The 21972-nt window shown below is 42.3% G+C and overlaps 2 protein-coding genes and 1 long non-coding RNA gene across 3 annotated transcripts in view; 1 reads left to right on the top strand and 2 right to left on the bottom strand.

The window, feature by feature from the left end:
- LOC145423961 (NACHT, LRR and PYD domains-containing protein 12-like) overlaps nucleotides 1-21972 on the bottom strand; it is a 943237-nt gene that overhangs the window by 598319 nt on the left and 322946 nt on the right. The gene's annotated exons all lie outside the window — the stretch shown is intronic.
- LOC145424004 (uncharacterized) lies at nucleotides 13809-14672 on the top strand. Its single transcript, XR_013904954.1, has 2 exons — nucleotides 13809-13939; nucleotides 14082-14672. It is a non-coding gene; the product is annotated as an uncharacterized LOC145424004 (long non-coding RNA).
- On the bottom strand, nucleotides 19824-21811 carry LOC145423975 (uncharacterized). Its single transcript, XM_080296816.1, has 2 exons — nucleotides 21255-21811; nucleotides 19824-20819 (listed from the first exon to the last, which is right to left on the bottom strand). The coding sequence occupies exons 1-2, from the start codon at nucleotides 21365-21367 to the stop codon at nucleotides 19937-19939; spliced, it is 996 nt and encodes a 331-aa protein (XP_080152942.1). The 5' UTR covers nucleotides 21368-21811; the 3' UTR covers nucleotides 19824-19936.

Here is a 21972-nt window from a genome sequence, read left to right as displayed (position 1 = left end):
AAATCGTCGTCATAAATATACATTCCTTAACCGTTTATTAATAGGACCTTTGAGCTCAACGGTAATTAATTAGTAGTGGAAATAATTTCTGGTACCCATCACAGAAATGTAGCAGTGACAATAATACTGTATGCTGTAATCGTACTGGGCAATTAGTGATACAAAAAACCTGTTTTATCCTGTGAATAAAAGTATATGTTTTTGTCAATGTACCATAATAACAGAAGCGAAACGCAATATTGTGTCAGGACAATTCACTATTTATGCACAATAAATAAAGGAGCATAGCGCGACAATTTCTGTTCAGCGCCAGACTTGCTTGTAACCTATATCACCAATTATGTTATGAAAATGACGTATTAACTACTAAAAAACACTGACCTTCGTGTAAATGCTTGGAGCAGACTAACCTGTGAGCTGGAGTGTTCTGGGACGTTATATTTGATCTTTGAATGGCTGCAATCCAGGCCATCCGTCGCGTCTTTGTTACTTCGGAAACATGGCTCGAACAATTTCTCTTCAACGACGTAATCCGATAACAACCGATCTCTTTACCCGTCGGCTTCCCGTGGCTGTCATGCGACCGGCTATTGCAGTTAATAATACAACGGCTTCTTGACATTTTTGTGTTTCTTTTTATTGCTGTATAACTGATTTTAATTGAAAGCCTGCGTGCGCTAGTACCGCTTGCCACGAGTTCCCAGAATCCTTTGCGGTTCTACCCGTGAATGACGTCACATTTTCAATCTCTATATAATATGCATGTTAAATTTTATATTTGGGGTAAAATATCAAGTCTTTTCAAGTAAACCGGTTCAAGTCCAATTCAAGTCCCAAGTCATTGGTGTAAAAGTCCAAGTCAAGTCACAAGTCTTAGAACATTTTTTCAAGTCAAGTCTAAAGTCATAAAATTAATGACTCGAGTCTGACTCGAGTCCAAGTCATGTGACTCGAGTCCACACCTCTGCAAACTAAATTGGACGATCTTTACCTAGAGAAAGCCCACGGTGCCTTTATAAGATCGAGAGCCAAGTGGATTGAGGCAGGTGAAAAGAATAGTGATTGGATTTCCGGCTTTTTTTAGAGAACCGGCTCTTTCGGCTCAGATCACTAAAAAGAGCCGGCTCTTTCGGCTCCGAACCGGCTCTTCAGGTTGTTTTATTGCTTTAAGTAATTTATTATTAACAACAATATAAAATCATGCACACAATGAACTACTAATGTAAAAAATGTCTTTTTTATTTATAAATGTTTATCATATAAATATTCTTGTATTTATTCACAGCACACAAAATGTAAAAAAAAAAAATTATAAGTACAAAAACCAACTATTTACAATTCAACTTTTTTCCTTTTAAATTTTCAGCTTTTTTCCTTTTAAACCAATTCAAAACGAAAGAACACAAAACACTACAAACCACAACACAATAAAATATCAATTAAAATATGCAAAACAAAAAGAAAACATGAACAACCAGATCTTTAATTGACGGAAAGGTTGGCATTCAGGAATATCAAGTGCCTTAGCTTTGAGGAGCTGATCCGGTTTCTTCTGTCATTCATTATCTGTCCTGTTTTGGAGAAGATTCTCTCTGAGGGGACTGATGTTGCTACAATGCAAAGTCTCCGTGTCATCACCTGGGTAAGACGTGGATAAGTATAAGCCTTTGTCTCCCACCAGCTCAGTGGATCTGCACTTCTCTGGCAAAGGGGCTCATCAATGTAGGATCTCACTTCCAGTATTACATCTGCTGAGGGATTCCTTCTGGTAGTGTCTCTATTTGCTCGTTCTTCAAAGAACCTCCAAACAGCAGATGCTTGTTGCTCCTTTTGTTCATCCTCTTCTGCCTCTTCTCCCTCTTGGTTCCCTGGCAGTGGAGTTGGTTGGCTGGATCTTGCTGCTGCAGTTATTCTCTGAAGAGCTTCATCCACCGCTCTGTTGTCATTAAAGACCAGCTTCTTGAATCTTGGATCAAGAATGGTGGTTTCAGAGAGAACAGCATTATATTCCATTCTGTGGAATTTTCTGTCCATGGATGCACAGAGAGCATCCACCAACTCTTTCACTTTTCCAGTAGTTACTCTGGTTTGGTGTTCAGCTGTCACTCTCTGCAGACCCTTGCACAGGATTAACATTTTGGAGGCTGTGACATGGCTGAAAAAGAGTACATAACAAGTTTCAAAATTATGCTTTTTTAAAATTCAGCAGTATATTATTATTTATGATCATGTCTAATCTACTTTTCATACCAGCAATGCAACTAACTACGACTACTACTACTAATAATAATAATGCAATAACATTTGCACACTCACCTGTCTGCACTGATCTCCACGGTGACCTGCTCAAATGGCTCCAAAACAGTGCATGCCTGCTGTAGTACCTCCCATTCCTCATGGCTCAGAGGGTCAACCGGTGCATTGATAACTGCCAGGGTAGAGATGACAGCATCCTTGGACTCCAGAATCCGTTTTAGCATATGAAAGGTTGAGTTCCACCTTGTGATACATTCTTGTTTGAGCTTTAGCTCAGGCATGCCCATCTGTTGTTGGGTAGATTTGAGCTTGTGTGTGGCTGTTGTGCTCCTGTGGAAAAATTCCACTATTGCCTTCACTTTGTCCACAGCTGGCTTCATCACCTTCAAAGCATCTCTCACAACAAGGTTAATTGTGTGCGCAAGACATGGGTGGTGGGTCCATTTCAGGATTTTAATTGCTTTTGTTATGTTAGCTGCATTGTCAGTAACACAGCAAACCACTTTCTTTTCCACATCCCACTCTTTTGCCACTTTGAGCAGCTCTTCTGCTAAGTTCTCAGAAGTGTGTCTGTCACTGAACTCAAAACAATCCAGAAGACAGGATACCATTTTATAATTTTCAATAAAGTGACACGTAACTGACGAGAAGGATGTGGTGGTTTGGGATGTCCAGCTGTCAGTTGTTAGACACACTGCTGTGGCTTTTTCAGAATCAGAATCAGAATCAGAATACTTTATTGATCCCTGGGGGAAATTATTTTTTGTTACAGTGCTCCATTTTAAACCAACATTAAGACAAGACAGACAATACGCTAACTAAGAATAGTACAATATATACATATACATACATACATACATACATACATAAGTCACTTATAAATAAATATTTGGAAAAGAAACATGTGTAGTTGTAGCAGCAAACAGTGTGTTAAGTGGATGCGTTGTACAGGGAGATGGCCACAGGCAGGAATGATTTCCTGTGTCGTTCAGTGGTGCTTTTCGGTAATCTCAGTCTCTCACTGAACGAGCTCCTGTGACTGACCAACATGTCATGGAGTGGGTGGGAGGTGTTATCCAACATTGTCTTTATCTTGGACAGCATCCGCCTCTCCGACACCACCTTGAGGGAGTCCAGCTCCATCCCCACAACATTGCTGGCCTTACGGATCAGTTTATTAAGTCTGTTGGCATCTGCGACCCTCAGCCTGCTCCCCCAGCATGCAACAGCATAGAGGATCGCACTGGCCACCACAGACTCATAGAAAATCCTCAGCATTTTCTGGCAGATGTTGAAGGACCTCAGTCGCCTCAAAAAATAGAGACGACTCTGGCCCTTCCTGTAAAGTGCTGTGGTGTTTTTAGCCCAGTCCAGTTTATTGTCAATGTGTACTCCAAGGTATTTATAGTCCTCCACAATGTCAACACTGACCCCCTGGATTGAAACAGGGGTCAAGTGTTTCCTGGTCTTCCTGAAGTCCACGATCAGTTCCTTGGTCTTTGCCACGTTGAGCTGCAGATGATTCTGCTCACACCACGTGACAAAGGAGTCGACCACAGCCCGGTACTCTGTCTCATCATCCCTGCTGATGCATCCAACCACCGCAGAGTCATCAGAAAACTTCTGAAGATGGCAGGTCTCCGTGCAGTGGCTGAAGTCTGTGGTGTAGAGGGTGAAGAGGAAGGGGGAGAGGACAGTCCCCTGTGGTGCCCCTGTGTTGCTGATCACCTTGTCAGACACACACTGTGGGAGACGTACATATTGTGGTCTTCCTGTCAGGTAATCAACAATCCAGGACACCAGAGAAGCATCCACCTGCATCGCTGCTAACTTATCACCCAGGAGGGTCGGCCTGATGGTGTTGAAAGCACTGGAAAAGTCAAAAAACATGACCCTCACAGTGCTCGCCGGCTGGTCCAGATGGGTGTAGACACGATTGAGCAGGTAGATGATGGCGTCCTCTGTTCCGAGACGAGGCTGATAAGCGAACTGAAGGGGATCCAGATGTGGTCTTACTATGGGTCGCAGCTGGTCCAGGATGAGCCTTTCCAGGGTCTTCATGATGTGGGAGGTCAGTGCCACGGGCCTGTAATCCTGGGGGCCACTGGGACGAGGCGTCTTTGGTACAGGGACGAGGCATGATGTCTTCCACATCACCGGGACCCTCTGCAGACTCAGACTCAGCATAAACAGTTTATGAAAGACTCCACACAGCTGGGGGGCACAGGCCTTGAGGACAAGGGGACTCACTCCGTCTGGTCCAGCAGACTTGCCTGAGTGAAGTCTCCTCATTTGCATCTCAACCTGGTATTGAGTGAAGGTGATGGGTGGGGGAGGGGTGTCAGGAATCTCACAGGAGGCAACATGTGAAGAGAGAGGCTGGCACAGTGGTGTGGCTCTGGATTCCAGACTGACTGCAGGTGAGGTTGTGGGGGTGGGAGCAGACACTGTGGTGTCGAATCTATTGAAAAACAGATTCAACTCGTCGGCTCTATTCTCACCTCCCTCAGCTCCCCTGCTGTTGGTTGGCCTGAATCCAGTGATGGTCTTCATGCCCCTCCACACCTCTCTCATGCTGTTCTGCTGGAGTTTCCACTCCAGCTTCCTCCTGTAATTGTCCTTAGCCTCTCTGATCTTGTCCTTTAGTAACACCTGGACCTTCCTCACCTCCTCTTTGTTGCCCCCTCTGAAAGCCCTCTTCTTGTTATTGAGGAGGGCTTTGATGTCCTTAGTCACCCACGGCTTGTTATTTGGGTAACAATGAACAGTCTGAGCTGGAACAATGGAGTCGGTGCAGAAAGTTATGTAGTCTGTGATACACTCAGTAAGCCCATTGATGTCCTCGGCGTGAGGCTCACAGAGTGTTTCCCAGTCGGTCACCTCGAAACAGCCCTGTAGTTCCGCTATTGCCTCCTCTGACCACCTCCTAACAGTCCTGGTGGTCACAGGTTCCCTCCTCACAATTGGCACATAGCGGGGGGTGAGGTGAATCAGGTTATGATCTGACCTACCAAGTGGGGGGAGGGAGGAGGAGCTGTATGCATCCTTGACGTTAGCATACAGTAAGTCTAAAGTTTTCTCTCCCCTGGTGGGACAGTCCACATATTGTTTGAATGTTGGTAGTGTATTGTCCAGTGATACATGGTTGAAGTCACCCGAGATCACAATAAAGGCACTCGGGTGCTGAGTCTGTAGCCGAGCTATGGCAGAGTGGATAGTGTCACATGCAGCTGTGGGGTTAGCAGAGGGGGGAACATAAACAGCCACCAAGATGACGTGAGAGAATTCCCTGGGTAAATAATACGGCCTGAGTCCAACAGCACACAGTTCAGTGTCCGGGCAACAAATCCTTTCTTTGATTGTTATGTTGGCAGGGTTACACCACCGGTTGTTAACTAAAACAGCAAGCCCACCTCCTTTACGCTTACCGCTAGCGATGCTGTCCCTGTCCGCCCGAACAGTGTGGAAGCCTTCCACGGAAGCATTCTCATCGGGAATGACCTGGTGCAGCCATGATTCGGTGAAACACATCAGGCTACACTCTCGGTATTCCCTCTGACTCCGTACCAGTGCTGAGAGCTCGTCGATTTTACTTGCCAACGATCGCACATTTCCCATCACGATAGACGGCAGACACGGTTTAAACCTCCTCCTCGCTTCGAGCCTCCGCTGTCTCACCGTCACCTTTTTTCTTCTCTTCTGTCCTTGACCTCTGCATCCCCGATGTGTTTTCCTCCAAATTTCAGCTGGTACTTCTGCGGGCACTTCTGCGGGCCTGGCCAGCGAGCCGGCCGGCATCAGGGCGATCAGCTGATCTCTGGAGTAAACAGTCCGTGCGTGTAGGAGATGTGCCGCGGTCCCGTTCCATGATAAAAGTAACAGTTCCACGGCCACCAGAAGAACAAAAACTCTCTCAATCCACATGATTGAGTAAGAGATAGAAAACGGAGGAAAATACAAGTCAGAAAAAAAAAGAATACGTAAGAAAAAAGAGCTAAACTAAGAGAAAAGCAGGAGCGACTGTAACAGGCTGCACGCTGGTTGGCGCATGCGCACTTTTTTTAAACCCTCTCTTGCAGTTATGCACGTTCTCTTTCATATATGCCTGGGATGATTTTTTGGGAGAGAGCCTTCCTGCTTGCCTATTCATATTGTTTGTGGAGCCAGCTCTATATGAAATTCTTTTCTTGCAGACTCTACACTCTGCCTTTGTACTGTCAATAAAATTGAAGTGGTTCCAGATTTTGCTTGTTTTCTTGGTTGCTTCACTCATTTTCTTTACTGTACCTTTCTAAATTGACGACGTTGTCTCTTGTTGTTGCTCTCTTTCTCTCTCTCCCTCCTGCTCTGTTCGTGTTCTACTGCTGCTGTGAGTGTAACTACCGCCCCTCCCCCCTCTGCCCAGCGCTGAGCAGAGGGGGGAGGGGCACAAACGCACAGCTGTGTTTGCTTCCCTCCCCCCTCTGCTCAGCGCAAACACAAGGCTCAGGTGTGGCATTAAGCGAAAAAGGTTAGTGAGAGGGCAAGAGAAAGAAAAAAAAAAACCCCCACGGCTCCCAATAAGGAGCCGGCTCCCGTCGTTCACTTCAAAGAGCCGGCTCTAAGAGCCATTTCGTTCGCGAACGACCCATCACTAGAAAAGAACTCATCATATTTTAGTAAGCTGGAAAAGTGTAGACAGCAGAGAAATCTAATCTCAAGCTTGTTGATAAATGGGACTGAATGTAAAGATTTCAGAAAGATTGAAAAGGAAGTCTTCACTTTTTATTCCAAATTGTACTCCTCAGAATATTCAGCAGCTGATTCTGATAGTTTCTTTGATAAGATTCATAATCTCATCCCATGTATTGACAAGCCTTTCAAAGATCTGTGGGATTCAGAGTTTAAAATTGAGGAACTGGATTTGGTGGTCATGAAAATGGCATTAAACAAGTCCCCAGGGACAGATGGACTTACTACTAATTTTTGGACAGGAGAATTCAGTTACCACATTTGACAGTGACAGTAATAAAATTTGGAATACTTGCTGAGAATGCAGATTTTGACCTGTTGATTAGGACGATTTTGTTAATGGGAAAATGTTTTCTTCACAAATGCAGATACTTTAAAGCTAAACCATGTATAAACAGATGGCTGAATGACTTTAGACTCTGGGCTAAATCGCTGAAACTTGTGAATAACAAGAAAGCCCATAAACTTGTTGTTTTATTTAAAGAGTTTAATCTATGTTAAAAAAAAACCTCCCTATTTTATAATCACGACTGCCCTTTTTTTGCACGTTATTTTTTGCCTTTGGTTCAAGTCCTTCAATGACTGCTTTGTGCTTATTGTTGTTGTTGTTTTGTTTTTTTTGGTCGTTTTGTTTGTTTGTTTGTTTTGCTATAATGCTCAACAGGGGCGGAGCGTGGGGGTGGCTTACTGGGCTTAAGCCCGGGTTGTTTTGTCAGAAGCCCGGGGTCTTTTGGAGTGTAATTTTTCATAGTTAGATGCCTGGCTGACAACTGTATAAAACAAAAAGTACACACAATATTCGAAGCACATAGTGCACACTGTGGGAATTTACGACTGTGCGTGAATCCCCCCTGATATTGGTATGATCCGAGCTCAGGCACTAAGCGACTGAGCGAGGGGGCGGGGCAGCTGCTGCCAGCAGTGAGTGCGCTGTTGGAGAAACGCAGCCAGCCATACTAAGGAGAGCTGAAGTTTGACCAGGTACCAAAGAAAATCATTCGTACTGTACAAATAATGTAAATATGACGGTGCATCACGAAAGATTGATATCAAACTGATCACTTGACCAATATTACGTTACTTGCTCTTCAAGTGAATCAACAAATGGCGAAATGAAAAGCCGAACAAATGCTATTTTTTTAGAGAGTCTTAGCTTACGTGTGTTTATTTCATATTTTCAGTTCTTACCCTCCCCGACTAAATCGGTTTCAGTTATGTACTGAAATATAAGAATGGACATTAGAGGGTTCTTTCAAAGAAAAAACTCAGGTAGATGTTATTTTATATATTATGCTTTGTATGTTGTTCAGTATATTTCTATGCAAAACAAGAGGGATTTCAGTACACAGCAGGATATTCACATTTGTAACCAGATATTTACATACACTTTAGGGAGAAAACATAAAACATTTTTACTGTACAACATCAATTTAGATTAAACTTTTGTTTTAGATAAATATTGAAATATCTTTTGAATTAGTTAAATGTCAGAATAAAGAGAGACAGAGCTGTCTATTTATTATCACTTTCATCATATTAAGGAGTACATATACACTAAGTTTATTGTTAATTAATAAGAAAACTCCAGACGATTCCATTCTGAGCTGAAGAAGCTTCTGATAGGTTTGTAGAGTCCATGTGAGTAAACTGGTGGCACAGCTGTGGATGCATATAAGGCAAAACACAGAGCCTGTTTCTGTGACATGGGAACATCAAGAGATGTCAACCAAAACACCAGAAAAAGAACTGTGGAGCTCCATAAGTGTGGCTCAGTTTGAATACAATTTGGTGCCATTTGCAATTAAGAAATACAGATAGTTTCTCTCTTTACTCTTAAAGTTAACAAATATGTTTTTATATTTATCAATCTAAAAAAATAAACATTTTGTCTGATTTGATGTTACAATTAAAAAAGTGTTTTTATCTGAAGAGTAAATATCTGGTTTCAACTGTATATTTGATGATTGTCAGCACAAAGAGGGAGAGAGAGGAGAACGAGGACAGAACAGATGAACAAGAGCAGGTGAGACACGCATGTTAGTCAAATGGTTGTTTACCAAAAGTATCAGCGTATCATAGGTCCTCATGTATCTCGTACCTAGTGTTTCTTTTTAGGTTTGTTATTTTTCAAATTCTGTATTTATTAAGTTATGCAGCTTGTTCGCACAACAAGGCTAAATAATTATATAAACTTTTCTCAATCTAAATAGTGGACTTTGGTAGAATTAAAAAACAAGTGTAGTGCAGGTCTATGATGATTTTTAGTGCTATCATCTAGTTCTGATTGTGGTTCTGTCTTGGTTAAGTCCTCAGTAGTCCTGATTTTGAACTGTTGTAGTCCTGTTTTAATTCTGGATCAGTTCTGGGTCTGGTTGAATTGGGGTTTAGTCCTCGTGTCTTGATACAGCCCTGACCTTGTTCTGCCTTGCTGCTTAATTAAAAAACTCGTTTAAGGTGTCCTGCACATGTGATATAGATTTTTCCCTATATGAAGTCATTCTTTTTTGAACAAAACTCAAAACAGAGCCAATTAATCTTTCAGTCATTTCTACCCCCCCCCCCCCCCCCCCAAAAAAAAAAAATCCCACATGCATACTACTCTTTGGGCTAAGCCCCGGGTGTTTCAAATATCTGGCTCCGCCTCTGATGCTCAACCAAGGATGTAACATAATCGGATTAATTATGGTGCCTTGTATGTTATACTGTTGTTTGTAAATAAAGTTTAATTTAAAAAAAAAAGTTTCTGTCGCCATTTTAGTTTTTAAAAGACGTCGTGATAAGGGCGGGTCTTACTGTGAACCTGCGCGCTCATTGGCTAATAACTTGAGATTGACAAGCCGTTATCCAATGAGCGCGCAGCTTCTCCCAACATAAAGTAGTTTCCTTTGAAAAACCAAAGTCTGATTATTTTTGCCTCCACTGACGGAGCCTGTTGTTCCCGCCACAGAGACACAGTAATGTCAGAGCGGTGTTAACACTCACCTGCCTCAGCACAGCTCTCACTCACCTCCTGCTCTCTCAGCTAAACTCACTTCCTCTCTACTTACAGGAAACCAGCGCTCAGAGGAGCCGACCGGCCTCACGTTTCACCCACAGACACGAACAGCGTGGAATTATTTTATGTCATAAGAAGAAACATATTCATGTTAACACTCACCTGCCTCAGCTCCACCTTCCTCCTCCTGCTGCTCTGAACGGAGGATCAACACTTTCACTTTCAAGGTTCAAGGTTCAAGGTTCTTTATTTGCCACATGCATAGTTATATAAGTATAACACACAGTGAAATGTAGCCTGACACGCTCCTCGACATGTGAAAAAATTGGGGGGGTAGAGGAAGAACATTATATATATATATATTGGGTGAATGTACAGTAGTAGCAGCAAGCAGGTGAATTCTGTACATTAATATGAATAGACATCTGACTATTTTACAGGATAGACAATATAAACATATTTAAAATTAAAGGAATTTGAAATGTACATTGTTTCACTGCTCCTCCCTAAACACAGAGGATGCTGGGACTTGTAGTTTTTACCTTGTGTGATATTTATGGCTGTGACACTAAATCACAGCATGAAAACTTCCTGCAAACATGTCACAGGCAATAAAAGTTTCACATTAAAGGTGAAGTTATTTTTCTGTCTCATGTTCAATAAACAGTGAGCTGGGAAAACTGAAGAACAGACTTCAGACGTTCCCTGCAGAGTTTCTGCTGCTCGGTCGTCTGCATGTTGCTGAGACTGAGCTGATGATGAAGCTGTGACAGGTTTATGGCACATTTGGTTCTGGAGAAGAGTTTTACTGCCGGTGCAGGTGAAATGATCAGAGGTTACAGCCTCTGGTTAAAGTGGAGGCAGCGATCAGGACGGCTGAGCAGCAGAGGTCTCGAGGGTCCTAAAGTGTAAAAGCATCAGTGTTAGTAACACAAAGATCACAGAATGGGATCATCCACACAACACTAACATCTAAATCCACGGCAGGAACTCTTCCAGTGTCCTGAAAAATCTGTGTGCACGATGCTGAGATTAAAATCTGTCTGCTCATCTTAATGCAATATTTTCTAAAGTCTGGTAGAAGTTTTACTGATTTCCAGTCCACTTAGAAGACGTGTGGATAGGTGGTGGGTTGTAGAGCAGACTGAAAGCTTTAAGTTCATCCTCTGATTAAAAACTCAGACCCACAGATACAGGAAGTATAACCCTGGTGTAAGAAAGGAAACAGCAACATGGCAGCCATCTTTTTCCTCCCATGATGACCAGTGTCCCAGCAGAAGCTGGGGTTTGTTAGATCCTGTTCGATCCAGAGGAAACAGGCTAAAAGAGTCGATCAGGGGGGATCATGGTTTTATTATGTGCTCGTTATGATTGAAGCTCTGGTTGTGTGTTAGAGACAGAACCTGCAGATTCCTCCACTCTGCCTCCTCCTCTGCAGGAATCAGCCTCTTGGCTGGTTTTATTCACCAACGTGAATAAAATCATCAAACTAATCCAAGTTCATTGTGAAATGCCTGAAAATGGAGGAATAAATCTGTCAGTTACCGTATAAAGTTTGAGTTTGTCAGTGTTTTACACGGAGACGGTCGTCAGATGTTGAATGTTTAGCATGAAAGTTCCACATCTGGAGAAACCTTCAAGATTAAAGCCAGTGAAAAGTGAAGAGTTTCTGCAGCAGCCGCACTTCCTGCAAATCTGTTCTTTCAAAATAAAGTGAAGAGTCTAAAATTATATTCACGACAGGTTTAAAGGTGAAGGTGGTCACATGGTTTTAGTGGAATGCCTACGTGGGCGCGTCTGAGTGATTTTGATTCAGATTCGTGCAGCGTGGAGCAGTAAACACTTGTTTTTATTCATCTGGACTCATGAAGGATTCCAGTTAGCACATTTCCAGCCAATGAAACGTAACTACAGATGAAGACAAACACATTTAAGCTGCCTGACTCTCCAGTGTGGGTGCGTGTTCCCATTTTCAGTCTGTTTTAGTTTTCAGTTTAGAGGAACGCTGCAAACTCACAAAAACTTCTTTCTTGTGAGGTTTTGTTGTCAGACTGATAAAAGCAGCAGCAGCTGGTGTTTGATGAGCAGACGTGTGTTTCCTGTTCTGTAATAATCAGCTTGTTACCATCACATAATGAACTCAGCCGTGACCAATGAGGCCGTCCTTGTGCGGTTCTCTGGCGCTGATTCTGACTGTGACCTTCACCTCTGCAGGGTCGCCTCTGCTCGTGGCTGAGCTCGTGTTTGTCAGGCTGACAAAATAAAAGCTTCTTCATTTCTGTGGCTGAAGAGGAGTCTGCTCTTCTTCACCAACAGGAAGTGAAACATTTCTCACTGATTCTGAAATCTTCACTTGTCTCACAAATTCACAGTAACACACACACGGTTGTGTTTTCATATCCTTGTGGGGACATCTATTTGACATCATGCTCTCCTCAGCCTTTTACTCTAACCATTAAGACTGAATGCCTAACCCTGACCTGACTGTCCCTGACACTAAAACCACATTCTGAGTCTCAAAAATGTCTTCAAACTTGTGGGGACGGGCATTTTGGTCCCACAAATATATTAAAATCTGTAACATAATGTTTGGAGTTTAGTCTGTTACTGTTACTATTTTTACCACTATTTTTCTTTTTGGCGCAACTGTAATGCACATAATTTCCTTAGGGATTAATAAAGTATTCTGATTCTGATTGTTTCAGGATGACCTGCCATTATCCAATCACACATCTGCTTACCTGTATCTTTGGCTCATTTCTCCTCCTCTTCTTTTCTAATTTTTCTAAACTGAGCACCTGATGGCTTTGAACTTTTCTTGTCCATCTTCCATTGGTTTTAATTTTGCACTCCAGTATGAACACAAAAGTTTCAGTGCTTCGTTTAAACTGTATGATACTTATACTGACCCAGGGTCAGTGTAAAATACAATCCTAGCTGTGTGAACAAAGCCTGGCTCCTTTAATCCTGCATGACAAACCTCAGGATGCAGGTTATTATTACTCTTTCCTGCTGGCACACCTGTCACACCTGAGAGTCAGCTAGAAACTTACAGTGTAGTGTGCATCATGCAAAGACTGCCAGACTCTGTAATACTGCAAATGATCAGTGACTCAGGTTAACACTAAACTTTAAACGGCACCTCTGTGTCTCTGTGTGCTGAACATTTAGGATTGAGTCAGGCTGCATCAGCTGAAGCTGTTATTTGTATATATCAGTATTTTTTATTCAGGTGTGGGGAAAATACGTAAGACTGCAGTGAAGCGATGCACCAGATTAATCCCTGGCCAAAGGTATCGTACTTAAATCAGACTACTGATCCAGCCACATCAGCCTTTTGTGAGGTCTGTTTAAAGTAGACTAAAAGTGAACTGCAGGTTCCTGAGAGGTGGACTGTGAGCACAGAAACACATGTTCATACATACAGCTGCAGCAAACTTACATTAATTTTAAATAGATTTGTTACTCTGATGTCTGTCTCTGTGTTAGTCCTCTGACAGACTGGTGACCTGTCCAGGTGTGCTCTACCTATGACTACTGGGACAGGCTCTAGCCTCTGTAATAGAAATTTTCTGTTATTCTCATTTAAAGTATTTAAGTGCTTATGCATATGCTTAGTTGTGACACTGTTACTGTTCAGTGAAAGTTTCTAAAACTAGATGAACTTACTTCAGCGTCAGCAGTTTGAGAAAACAACTCCCTTTACAGGTGCTGATAAGGCCAAGGGCACAAAACAGCTTAACCATTGATCCGTTAGGTTTCATAGCGAGACACGTGAAGTGTGGTAGGATCAGTTTGTAACTTCCTCCCTCTTCCTTGGAATGCATAAAGGAGGAGGAGCAGCATATCAGTCTTGGACTGTCTAACCTGCCGGAGCAGCACTGAATGACCACCACACATGAGCATGTTCCTGCAACATTCAGCATCTGATCCTTCATCTGTGTGCTTCTGCTTTTGGTAAGTAGAGTTACCCAACTCCAGTATTTCTAAACACATGCCATCCATTTCTAACGGCCTGGTTACTTCCTGTCAGTTACTTTAGAAACCATGTGGTCACCTGACCTAACACTGTTTCTTCTTCTTCCCCTTAATGTTCAAGTGTCACGTGTCAAACAGCTGGAGAGGAAACTACACCAGTGTACTGGGATGTTTCACCAACACGTGCCAGATGCTGTTCCTTCATGGTGACATCACCAGAGACAGCCCCACCCACCTCAGGACCTCGCCATTGATCATGATGATTATAATGATGACAGCGAGCGGAACTAAGACTGTAAAAATCCATGACCAGAATGTTTCTTTCTAATTATGAATGAATACTGAGAGCCTCTTTCTGTGTTTTGTCTGTTTTGGGTTTTTACCTCATTTGTTACTAACAAAGTTCACAAACTCACACAGTTTACATTCTGTATGTTTCCATCTTTACCAGCCACACTAACTGCATTTAAGAAAATAATCCTTAGAAATCGTCGTTTTTCTCTTTTGTAATTGATGATAATTCAGTGAATATACTGCGCTGCTTCCTTCTATTGCGTCACACATTGCTTTAAGTTTGTCAGTGTCCAGTTATTTTTTACTGCTGTTTGAATTCTCTGTATGTTTGACCCTGTAGACTGTTTGATGGACTGCTCGTCTTCCTGTTTGTTACCGCCGCCTGTTTTTTAATAAAGATTTGGATTTCTGACTTCAACACAGCCTCTGCGTGTCCTCCCTTTGTGTCCTCTTCCTCTGTGAATGTGTTGCATGTGTCACAGATTCCTTTTATTAACAGCTTTCCCACAGTGAGTTGCATCAGCATTCATTCACAGCACATTTCAGAAGGATTCAGATTAATACAGTGATCTTACAGTCAGAATGATCCTGACAGAGTGCCACTGTAAATGATCTTTCATCAGGTACATTTTAAAGTTCAGTATTTCAAAGCAGGAGTTATGAAGAATCATGCTGGCATTAGGACTAATAATATGTACTTACAAAGTCAAAGTTTTTTAATTATGCTAGAATATTGGAAGACAATCAACTTTTAGTGTTTTCCGCATATTAATTATTCTGAAATAGAGACGTGACCCTAACTGTACAGAAGCACTAAACAACTGACACTCTAACAGACATCATTGGCCTGAGCTGTCATGCACAGTGAGTCTGATCCTTTGCTGTGAGAGTCTGACAAGCATGTTTCTGGTCAGTTTGGAAGAAATAATATCACAATGTTGATCTTTCTTTCCAATATTCCTTCTCTTTTACAATATAAACTGTGATCAAAGGTACTTATGTTCACAGCATGTAATAATACTGACAGTCCAGGGCATTGTGGTCTGTTGAGCTAGGGTTAGGGTTAGGGTTAGCAATTCAGACATATGTAATCAATATTAAACGTCTCTGACGTGGGCCACTGTCCGCAGTGTTGGGAAATCCATACCAGGCTGGAAGGAGTCAAGGTAGGTGAGCATCCACGAGAAGACAGCAGATGCATCCTACTAATACTGACAGGACCAGGAGACTCCAGAAACCGAGCATCTTCTCTTCAGTGCCATCCTCTCCTGTCACCCTCTCTGCCCGCAGCTCTTTGAGTATGGGGTAGATAAGGGCGCAGAGAAACCCTTATTACTAATTTGTATTATAATTCAATTTTCATGAAATATTCATATTCAGTATTGGTCCTTTTATATTAATAACCACGTATCCACCCAGGCTCATGGTGGGGCAGGGCTCTGTCCTGGGATGCTTGAGTACAAGGTAATGTACACCTGACCAGGTATCCAGTCTGTCAGAATTGTTTTCAATATTTGGTTCAAAAACATGAGTGACAACAAAAATCCAACTAGGATTCTTGCATATGATGAATGAAGTCTGTCTTTGACTGTATTGTCCAGCTGATCCATCAAACCCCCAGCAGGTGAACCTTATTCATGACATAACACGGCAACAATGTAAAAAATGAAACAGCAACAGTCTAAATGTAAAGTGCATTCTAAACTCCTCTTCAATAAATCATATGCAAAGAGTCATTCAGGACTGTAAAACGTGAACTACAGAACCCAGAGTCTTCATCATTAAATCTCTGGTTGCTTCATTTTTCTATCCTATATCAGATACTTTAAGGTTAGGTTAGGTGAAGTTGCATTCTCATGGTGAGGCAAAGTGCTTTATGTGTGTGTGTGCGTGTCATGAACGGCTATAAAAGGCCTATAATTAAAGAACAAAGTGGGGTTTGAGTTCGAGTTGCGGCAGACTGTCACTACTTGGAACGCAGCCTTCCTGTGGCGGACAGCTAATAACAGGAATCGGACGCGGTCCACCCAAGTCCACAGCAACCACCATAGCAACCGCCTAGCATGACCTTAAAAACACATTCTGTCTTCATAACGATCAAAAACATGAAATGATTTGCAAAGTGTGAAAGTGTTACAGCTGCAGAGAGCTATGGCGGTATCTTTGGAAGCTGTTTACATAGCTAATAATATACAATGTAACCATGGAGACAGTCAGTCACGTGAGCTAGCGGTGCATGTTTACTACAGTGAATAAGGTGATTGCGTGCACAGCGTCCACATGCTGCAGAGGGTAAAGACATTACTTCAATATTGTTTTATATTGATGTATATTTGCCTTCTGTTGACCATCACCTCAGGTTCATCATCACAGTTTCAGCAGACAGATGCACACTGTCTAAATATGAACACATTCAAAAACTCATGTCTCAGAAATAAGCACAGATGTTCATGTTTGTCATTAGAGTTTTATTTGTAAGAAAATTATGAACTTCATATTGTGCATCAAGTAAAAGAACATTTCACAACTCTAAGTCAACAGAAACAGGAAACAGAAATGTCTCTAATGTAGACGTGTACAGTGTAGTGTAAGCATTAAAAGATCATAAAGGAAACACTAACATTCATGTGAAACTAATTGTAATAAAAAAAATGAACAGGTGCTTTATAGATGTAAAAGAAAGAATCTGAAAACAACACTTTTTTGGTCTAAGTGATCAAAGTAGAAAACAGAACTGATGTTCAAGAACAAACCGTAGCTGCACTAATATTACACATCTCCATCGTTGTACTGAACAGACATGTTGCTTTTAAAACCACATGCAGTGTGTGACCGTGACTGTTCACTGAGACCATGAACGCCACTTCGCTGAAGCCTTCGCCTTCTTCTTCTTCTTCTAAATTGGAAGAAGAAGGAGCACGAGCTGCTTTGATCTACTGAAAGGAAAAAGCAGAACATCTGAGCTGAAACCATTAAGACAGGAACAATCATTCAATGCAGTGTCTCAGGTGGCTTAGCCTGTTACAACTGTTGATACAAGCTACACACACACACAGCCTTATGGGTACAGTAGTCTCCTGCTACACCTCCTTTTAGCTAAAGACATACTTCATAATGACTCACTCAGCTCACAAGAACAGGAATGCAGAGCATTATCAAACGTTAAAATGATACACATCTCTCACTTGTTCACTTACATTTAAACGAAACACATAATTGTAAACATCTCTAACAGCCTAAGCCAGCTTTGAATAGGGCCTGAATGGATAACTTCAGAGAATTACACATCCAATCTTACACGAGGTCTCACCGCTCGACCAGATCTGGTAACAGTCCCTGTTGGTGTGAGGTGGCTCCTATTTCTCCTTAGAAAACCTGTCTGTCTCTACCACATAAGATCTGGGAGCACTGGCAGGTCCAACTACTGCTCCAGTGGTTCCTTCAGTAGTAATCCACACCTTCTGTCCTGACTCTATGTCTGCGGTTGTAGTGTTTTGCCTGCTCACGCCTCCCCTCCTCATCCTTCTCGCGAAAAGCCTGTAGGTCGGGCCACTTTGGCACCAGTTTCGCAGCAGCTTGTGGCAGAGAGGTACGCAGGTGTCTCCCCATGAGCAACTGTGCCGGTGAGAGCCCATGTTCCAGTGGGGTGGCCCTGCACGCTAGCAGTGCTCTGCTGTAGTCACAGTCCTCTCAAGTCTTTAATGGTACGATCAGCGCGTTCTGCCTCCCCGTTGGCTTGGGGGTACCTGGGGCTGCTCGTTTCATGTGTGAACTGGTACTCTTTAGCAAAGTGCTTGAACTGTTCTGATGAAACTTGCGGCCTGTTGTCCGATACCACAGTCTCGGCAACTGCATGTCTTGCGAAGGCCTCTTTTATAGCATTAATAGTGACCTCTGCTGTTGTGTCTCTCAGTTCACCAAGTACCAACGACCAGATTTGGTGTGTGGTAGTAACAGGCAAATGAACTTTTGTTTTTTAATGATTTGAATATATATGAATGCTTGTGCATAAATACACAAACAATACACATATGCTTTCATGCTTTCAATTGTGTCATTTACGTGATCTAGGTCAGCGGTCTCCAACCTTTTTTGCACCACCGACCGGTTTATGCCCGACAATATTTTCACGGACCGGCCTTTAAGGTGTCACAGATAAATACAACAAAATAAAACTAGTACCGGTACCGAAAAAGAAGATTTATTCATAACACACGTGAAAAGACCCAGGAAAACCGAGTTAATGATAAAAACGATAACAAAATAACGCTGAAAAGCGATAAAAACCCTGAAAACCAGACATTTCACACCTGAGCCTCAACTCTCGCGGCCCGGTACCAAACGACTCACGGACCGGTACCAGTCCGAGGCCCGGGGGTTGGGGACCGCTGTTCTAGGTAGCTCTGTTTTGGAAGTTCAGTTCAAGCTAGAAATGTGCTTTGGAGTTTGTACGTGTTTTGTCTCTAGGGGCCACCACATATATTTCTGTTTACATTCAGGTGACAGCAATCCATGGATGGTTTCGACATGCAAGAGGATATTTTCCCCGGTGCCCAGCGGGAGAAGACACTGCTTGCGATGTCGATGAGGTCCTGTGGCCAGACCCCAACAGACGGCGGGATCCATGAGCCCACGTATGCACAATTGTCATGATTTTTTGTGTGTACAGTATAGTGTTTTTTCTATTACTGTATTATGTTTGTGTTTTGCTTTATCTGAATTGATGGTGCTGCAGTGGACAATATTGAGTAGGCCTATTTGCTTTTTTTGGTTGTTTGTGTCTCCTGAAAATGTGCCTTCAGAATAAACAATGACAATGAAAGACTGCAGTGTTTTATATGAAGTAGACTAGTGTGTCCCCCTGATCTGATCTGCATGTGATGCAAGTATGTGTCATTTTGTCAACAGAGTTACATCTTGACAGAGGAATGTTAGGTTTTGACAGCAGAGTTTCAGTTTGGCACAGATGTGAATGGTATATTTTGATGTGTCATGTTTACTTGTGTTTAGAGTTTTGGCACAATGAGCGACGTTTTGCAAAATGTGTTCAAGCAACGGGCAAAAACTGTAACATGTTTTTCACCAAAGATTTCAGCAATTATAAAAATTCAACTCAAGCTATTCAGCTATTAGCATTCACACTGCATTTTCTACAGGAAGTACATTTTATATACCAGTTTCAGTTCAAAGTGCATTAAAAATAATAAATAATTATTAAAAATAATACCATCAATATGTTACTGCACTACACTTACTGGACTTGTGGAAGTATTTTGAGAACCATAAGAGATTCTTACAAATGTTTGAAAGAAAAAAAATCTTTAACATAGCTGGAGACTCGTGTAGAAATATGAATGAGTTTATAAAGTTTCTGTCATGGTGTGCTGTGACAGGCAGGTAGTAGGACCCAAACACAGGACTCTTACGTGGAATGAAACTTGAATCGGCAGCTTTTATTGCTGGAAACTCAGGTGGACTCAAGAAACTACAAACTAAGAAACAAGAACTAGGAAAACAAATCAGGAACTATGAACAAGAATCAAGTAAAGAACGCGGAGGAGACAAAACACCCAGCCCACTGAAAACTAAAGAAACCCCCAAAAACATGAAGAACAATCATTAAGGAACATATTTACATATTTAGAGTTACTGCAACACCAACACTGGGTCACAGCTTCAGTGTCAGTCGGTGACTTTTGGTCTGCAACAGCAGCAGAACAGACTTCTCAGTCTTTTGAAGAAGCCCTTTTTCTTCTTCTTGATCTGACGGTCTTCGGACTTCATGCTGGCTTCAGGTTCTGGAAAAGGTTCCTCAAAGGGAACATCAGGAACCGGCCCAATTTCAGAACAAGATCCGTTGATCATATGATCTTCACCTTCAACACAGGATTTGGACTCGCCATAGGGTTCCTCACAGGGAGCGTCGGGCTCTGCAACACTTTCTGACAGAGCTCCTTCGATCGTAAGGTCTCGAGTACTCAGACTGGATGCCCTTTCAGAAAGAAGTTCCTCACAGGGAACGTCGGGCTCTGCAACACTTTCTGACAGAGCTTCTTCGGCTGGTGGAACATTTGCCACTGAAAGGCCGTCAGAGGAGCGCTCACCATTTGTGCTCTTCACATCAGGACTTGAAGGGGGCTCAAAGATTTCACATATCCGGATCCTTGCTACATCAGCAATGGTCTTCAGCAACAGGGGTGCAAAGTTTGCAACTTGGATAGACAGAATTTCTTCAGGAAATTTCTGTCTAATCTCCGTCAGGATGCTGTCGACCAGATCGTCTCGGATAGAGCGGGTGAAGACGGCCTGTGTTTCCATCGCCGTGAGGCTCTTGGAGACACGATCTAAAGTGGCCTTGGTGACACTGGTGGAGAGGATACTTAGACTCTGGGAGGCCATGTTTAGGAGGGGACGAGGAGGAAGCTCCCAGAAGCCCTGGAGAACGCGGGGAACTACCTCGACCACTACCTCCTGCGCGGTGAGCAGTTTGCTGTTAGGCTGTTCCTGCTGCTTCTTTTTCAGGATTTCAACGTAATCCTTCACCGCGCTGAGGAGTTTAGGTGCTCTGTAGAAAAACATGATAAGAGTTATCTGTTAAACATATTCAAAGCATCATTTAAATATTGAAACACTGTAGCTGGACTGTTAACCCTGTAACCACCTTTGTATCATACATGAGTTTCTGAGACCTCGATCTCATCAACATGATCAATACTTGCTATAATTTCTAAATGTTGTGGACAAAACTCTTTTTTAGTCTAAAGTTAACATTGTCGTTAACAAAAAGTTGCCAAAAACACCCAGTGTATCAAATGTGATACAAAAAATAAATACACAATAAAAGTAAATCATACACAACATGACATAGCAAAGAACTCATGTGTGGCTTTTGTTTAAAGGGTTGATAAACATCTCAGTTCCAAAGAATCTGAATTTTCTGGCTGTTTTTTGATGGGTTGGGTCTTACAGGGTTAATAACTGTATGTTACATGTGACTCACTGAAATTTAGGAGGTACGGCCTCTGGGAACTGAAGAAGCAACCTGGCTTCAAATTCAACGTCCCTCATTTTATTGCTGACGTTCACCGCCCACACCTGAAACAGAAAACACATTTACAGTGCGCTTATGTGTAAAGGTTATGTGCACGTAATGAAAAAAAAGTCTTGTGGGTTTTCTCGTCTTACCAGCCTTAGAAGAGGTTTGGCTTCCTCTTCGTCAAAATCCTCTAACTCAAACTCCCACAGCCTTCAAAAGAAAGCAAAGCAGAGGTTTTCTCTCAGCACTTACACGTCATCACAAACAGACTTTCAGGTGTGACAGTAACTCACTGCTCTCTGAGCGTCTCCCTGCTCTTCTCCACCAAAAGATCTCTCAGATCTTCAGCAGTGAGGTTCGGTGGAATTAGATCTTCCTGCTGAAGTCTGAGAAACTCCGTCATTATCGCAACCTAAAAGTAAAGGAGACATTTAATCACCACCACTCTCAGGTCCTCAGAAATGACCTGATATTTTCTGTCAGCTTTGGTTTGCATGAATCTGGGTCTAACCTGAGCCTTGTAGCCCGGAAGATACCAGCAGATCTTTACAGCTGTTTCATAAATCTGTGTGTTGAACAACACCTGTCAAAGAAATAGCAATTTAGTCATTGTTACTTAAAATGATTTTCAGTTTGTCAACTTTTAAAACGACATCAAATTCTTCAAATTACTGAAATGCAG

The sequence above is a fragment of the Astatotilapia calliptera genome, chromosome 23 (genome assembly GCF_964374335.1).
Source record: "Astatotilapia calliptera chromosome 23, fAstCal68.1, whole genome shotgun sequence".
Taxonomy (NCBI): domain Eukaryota; kingdom Metazoa; phylum Chordata; class Actinopteri; order Cichliformes; family Cichlidae; genus Astatotilapia; species Astatotilapia calliptera.
This window is presented reverse-complemented; position numbering and strand designations above follow the sequence as displayed.

What these genes read in the sequence shown, in the direction of transcription:
- LOC145423975 (XM_080296816.1), bottom strand. Translation starts at nt 21,367, where the DNA reads ATGTGTTTTCTGTTTCAGGTGTGGGCGGTGAACGTCAGCAATAAAATG. An exon ending in GCCGTACCTCCTAAATTTCA is followed by an intron (nt 20,820 to 21,254) that starts GTGAGTCACATG and finishes GTTTTTCTACAG; the next exon opens with AGCACCTAAACTCCTCAGCG.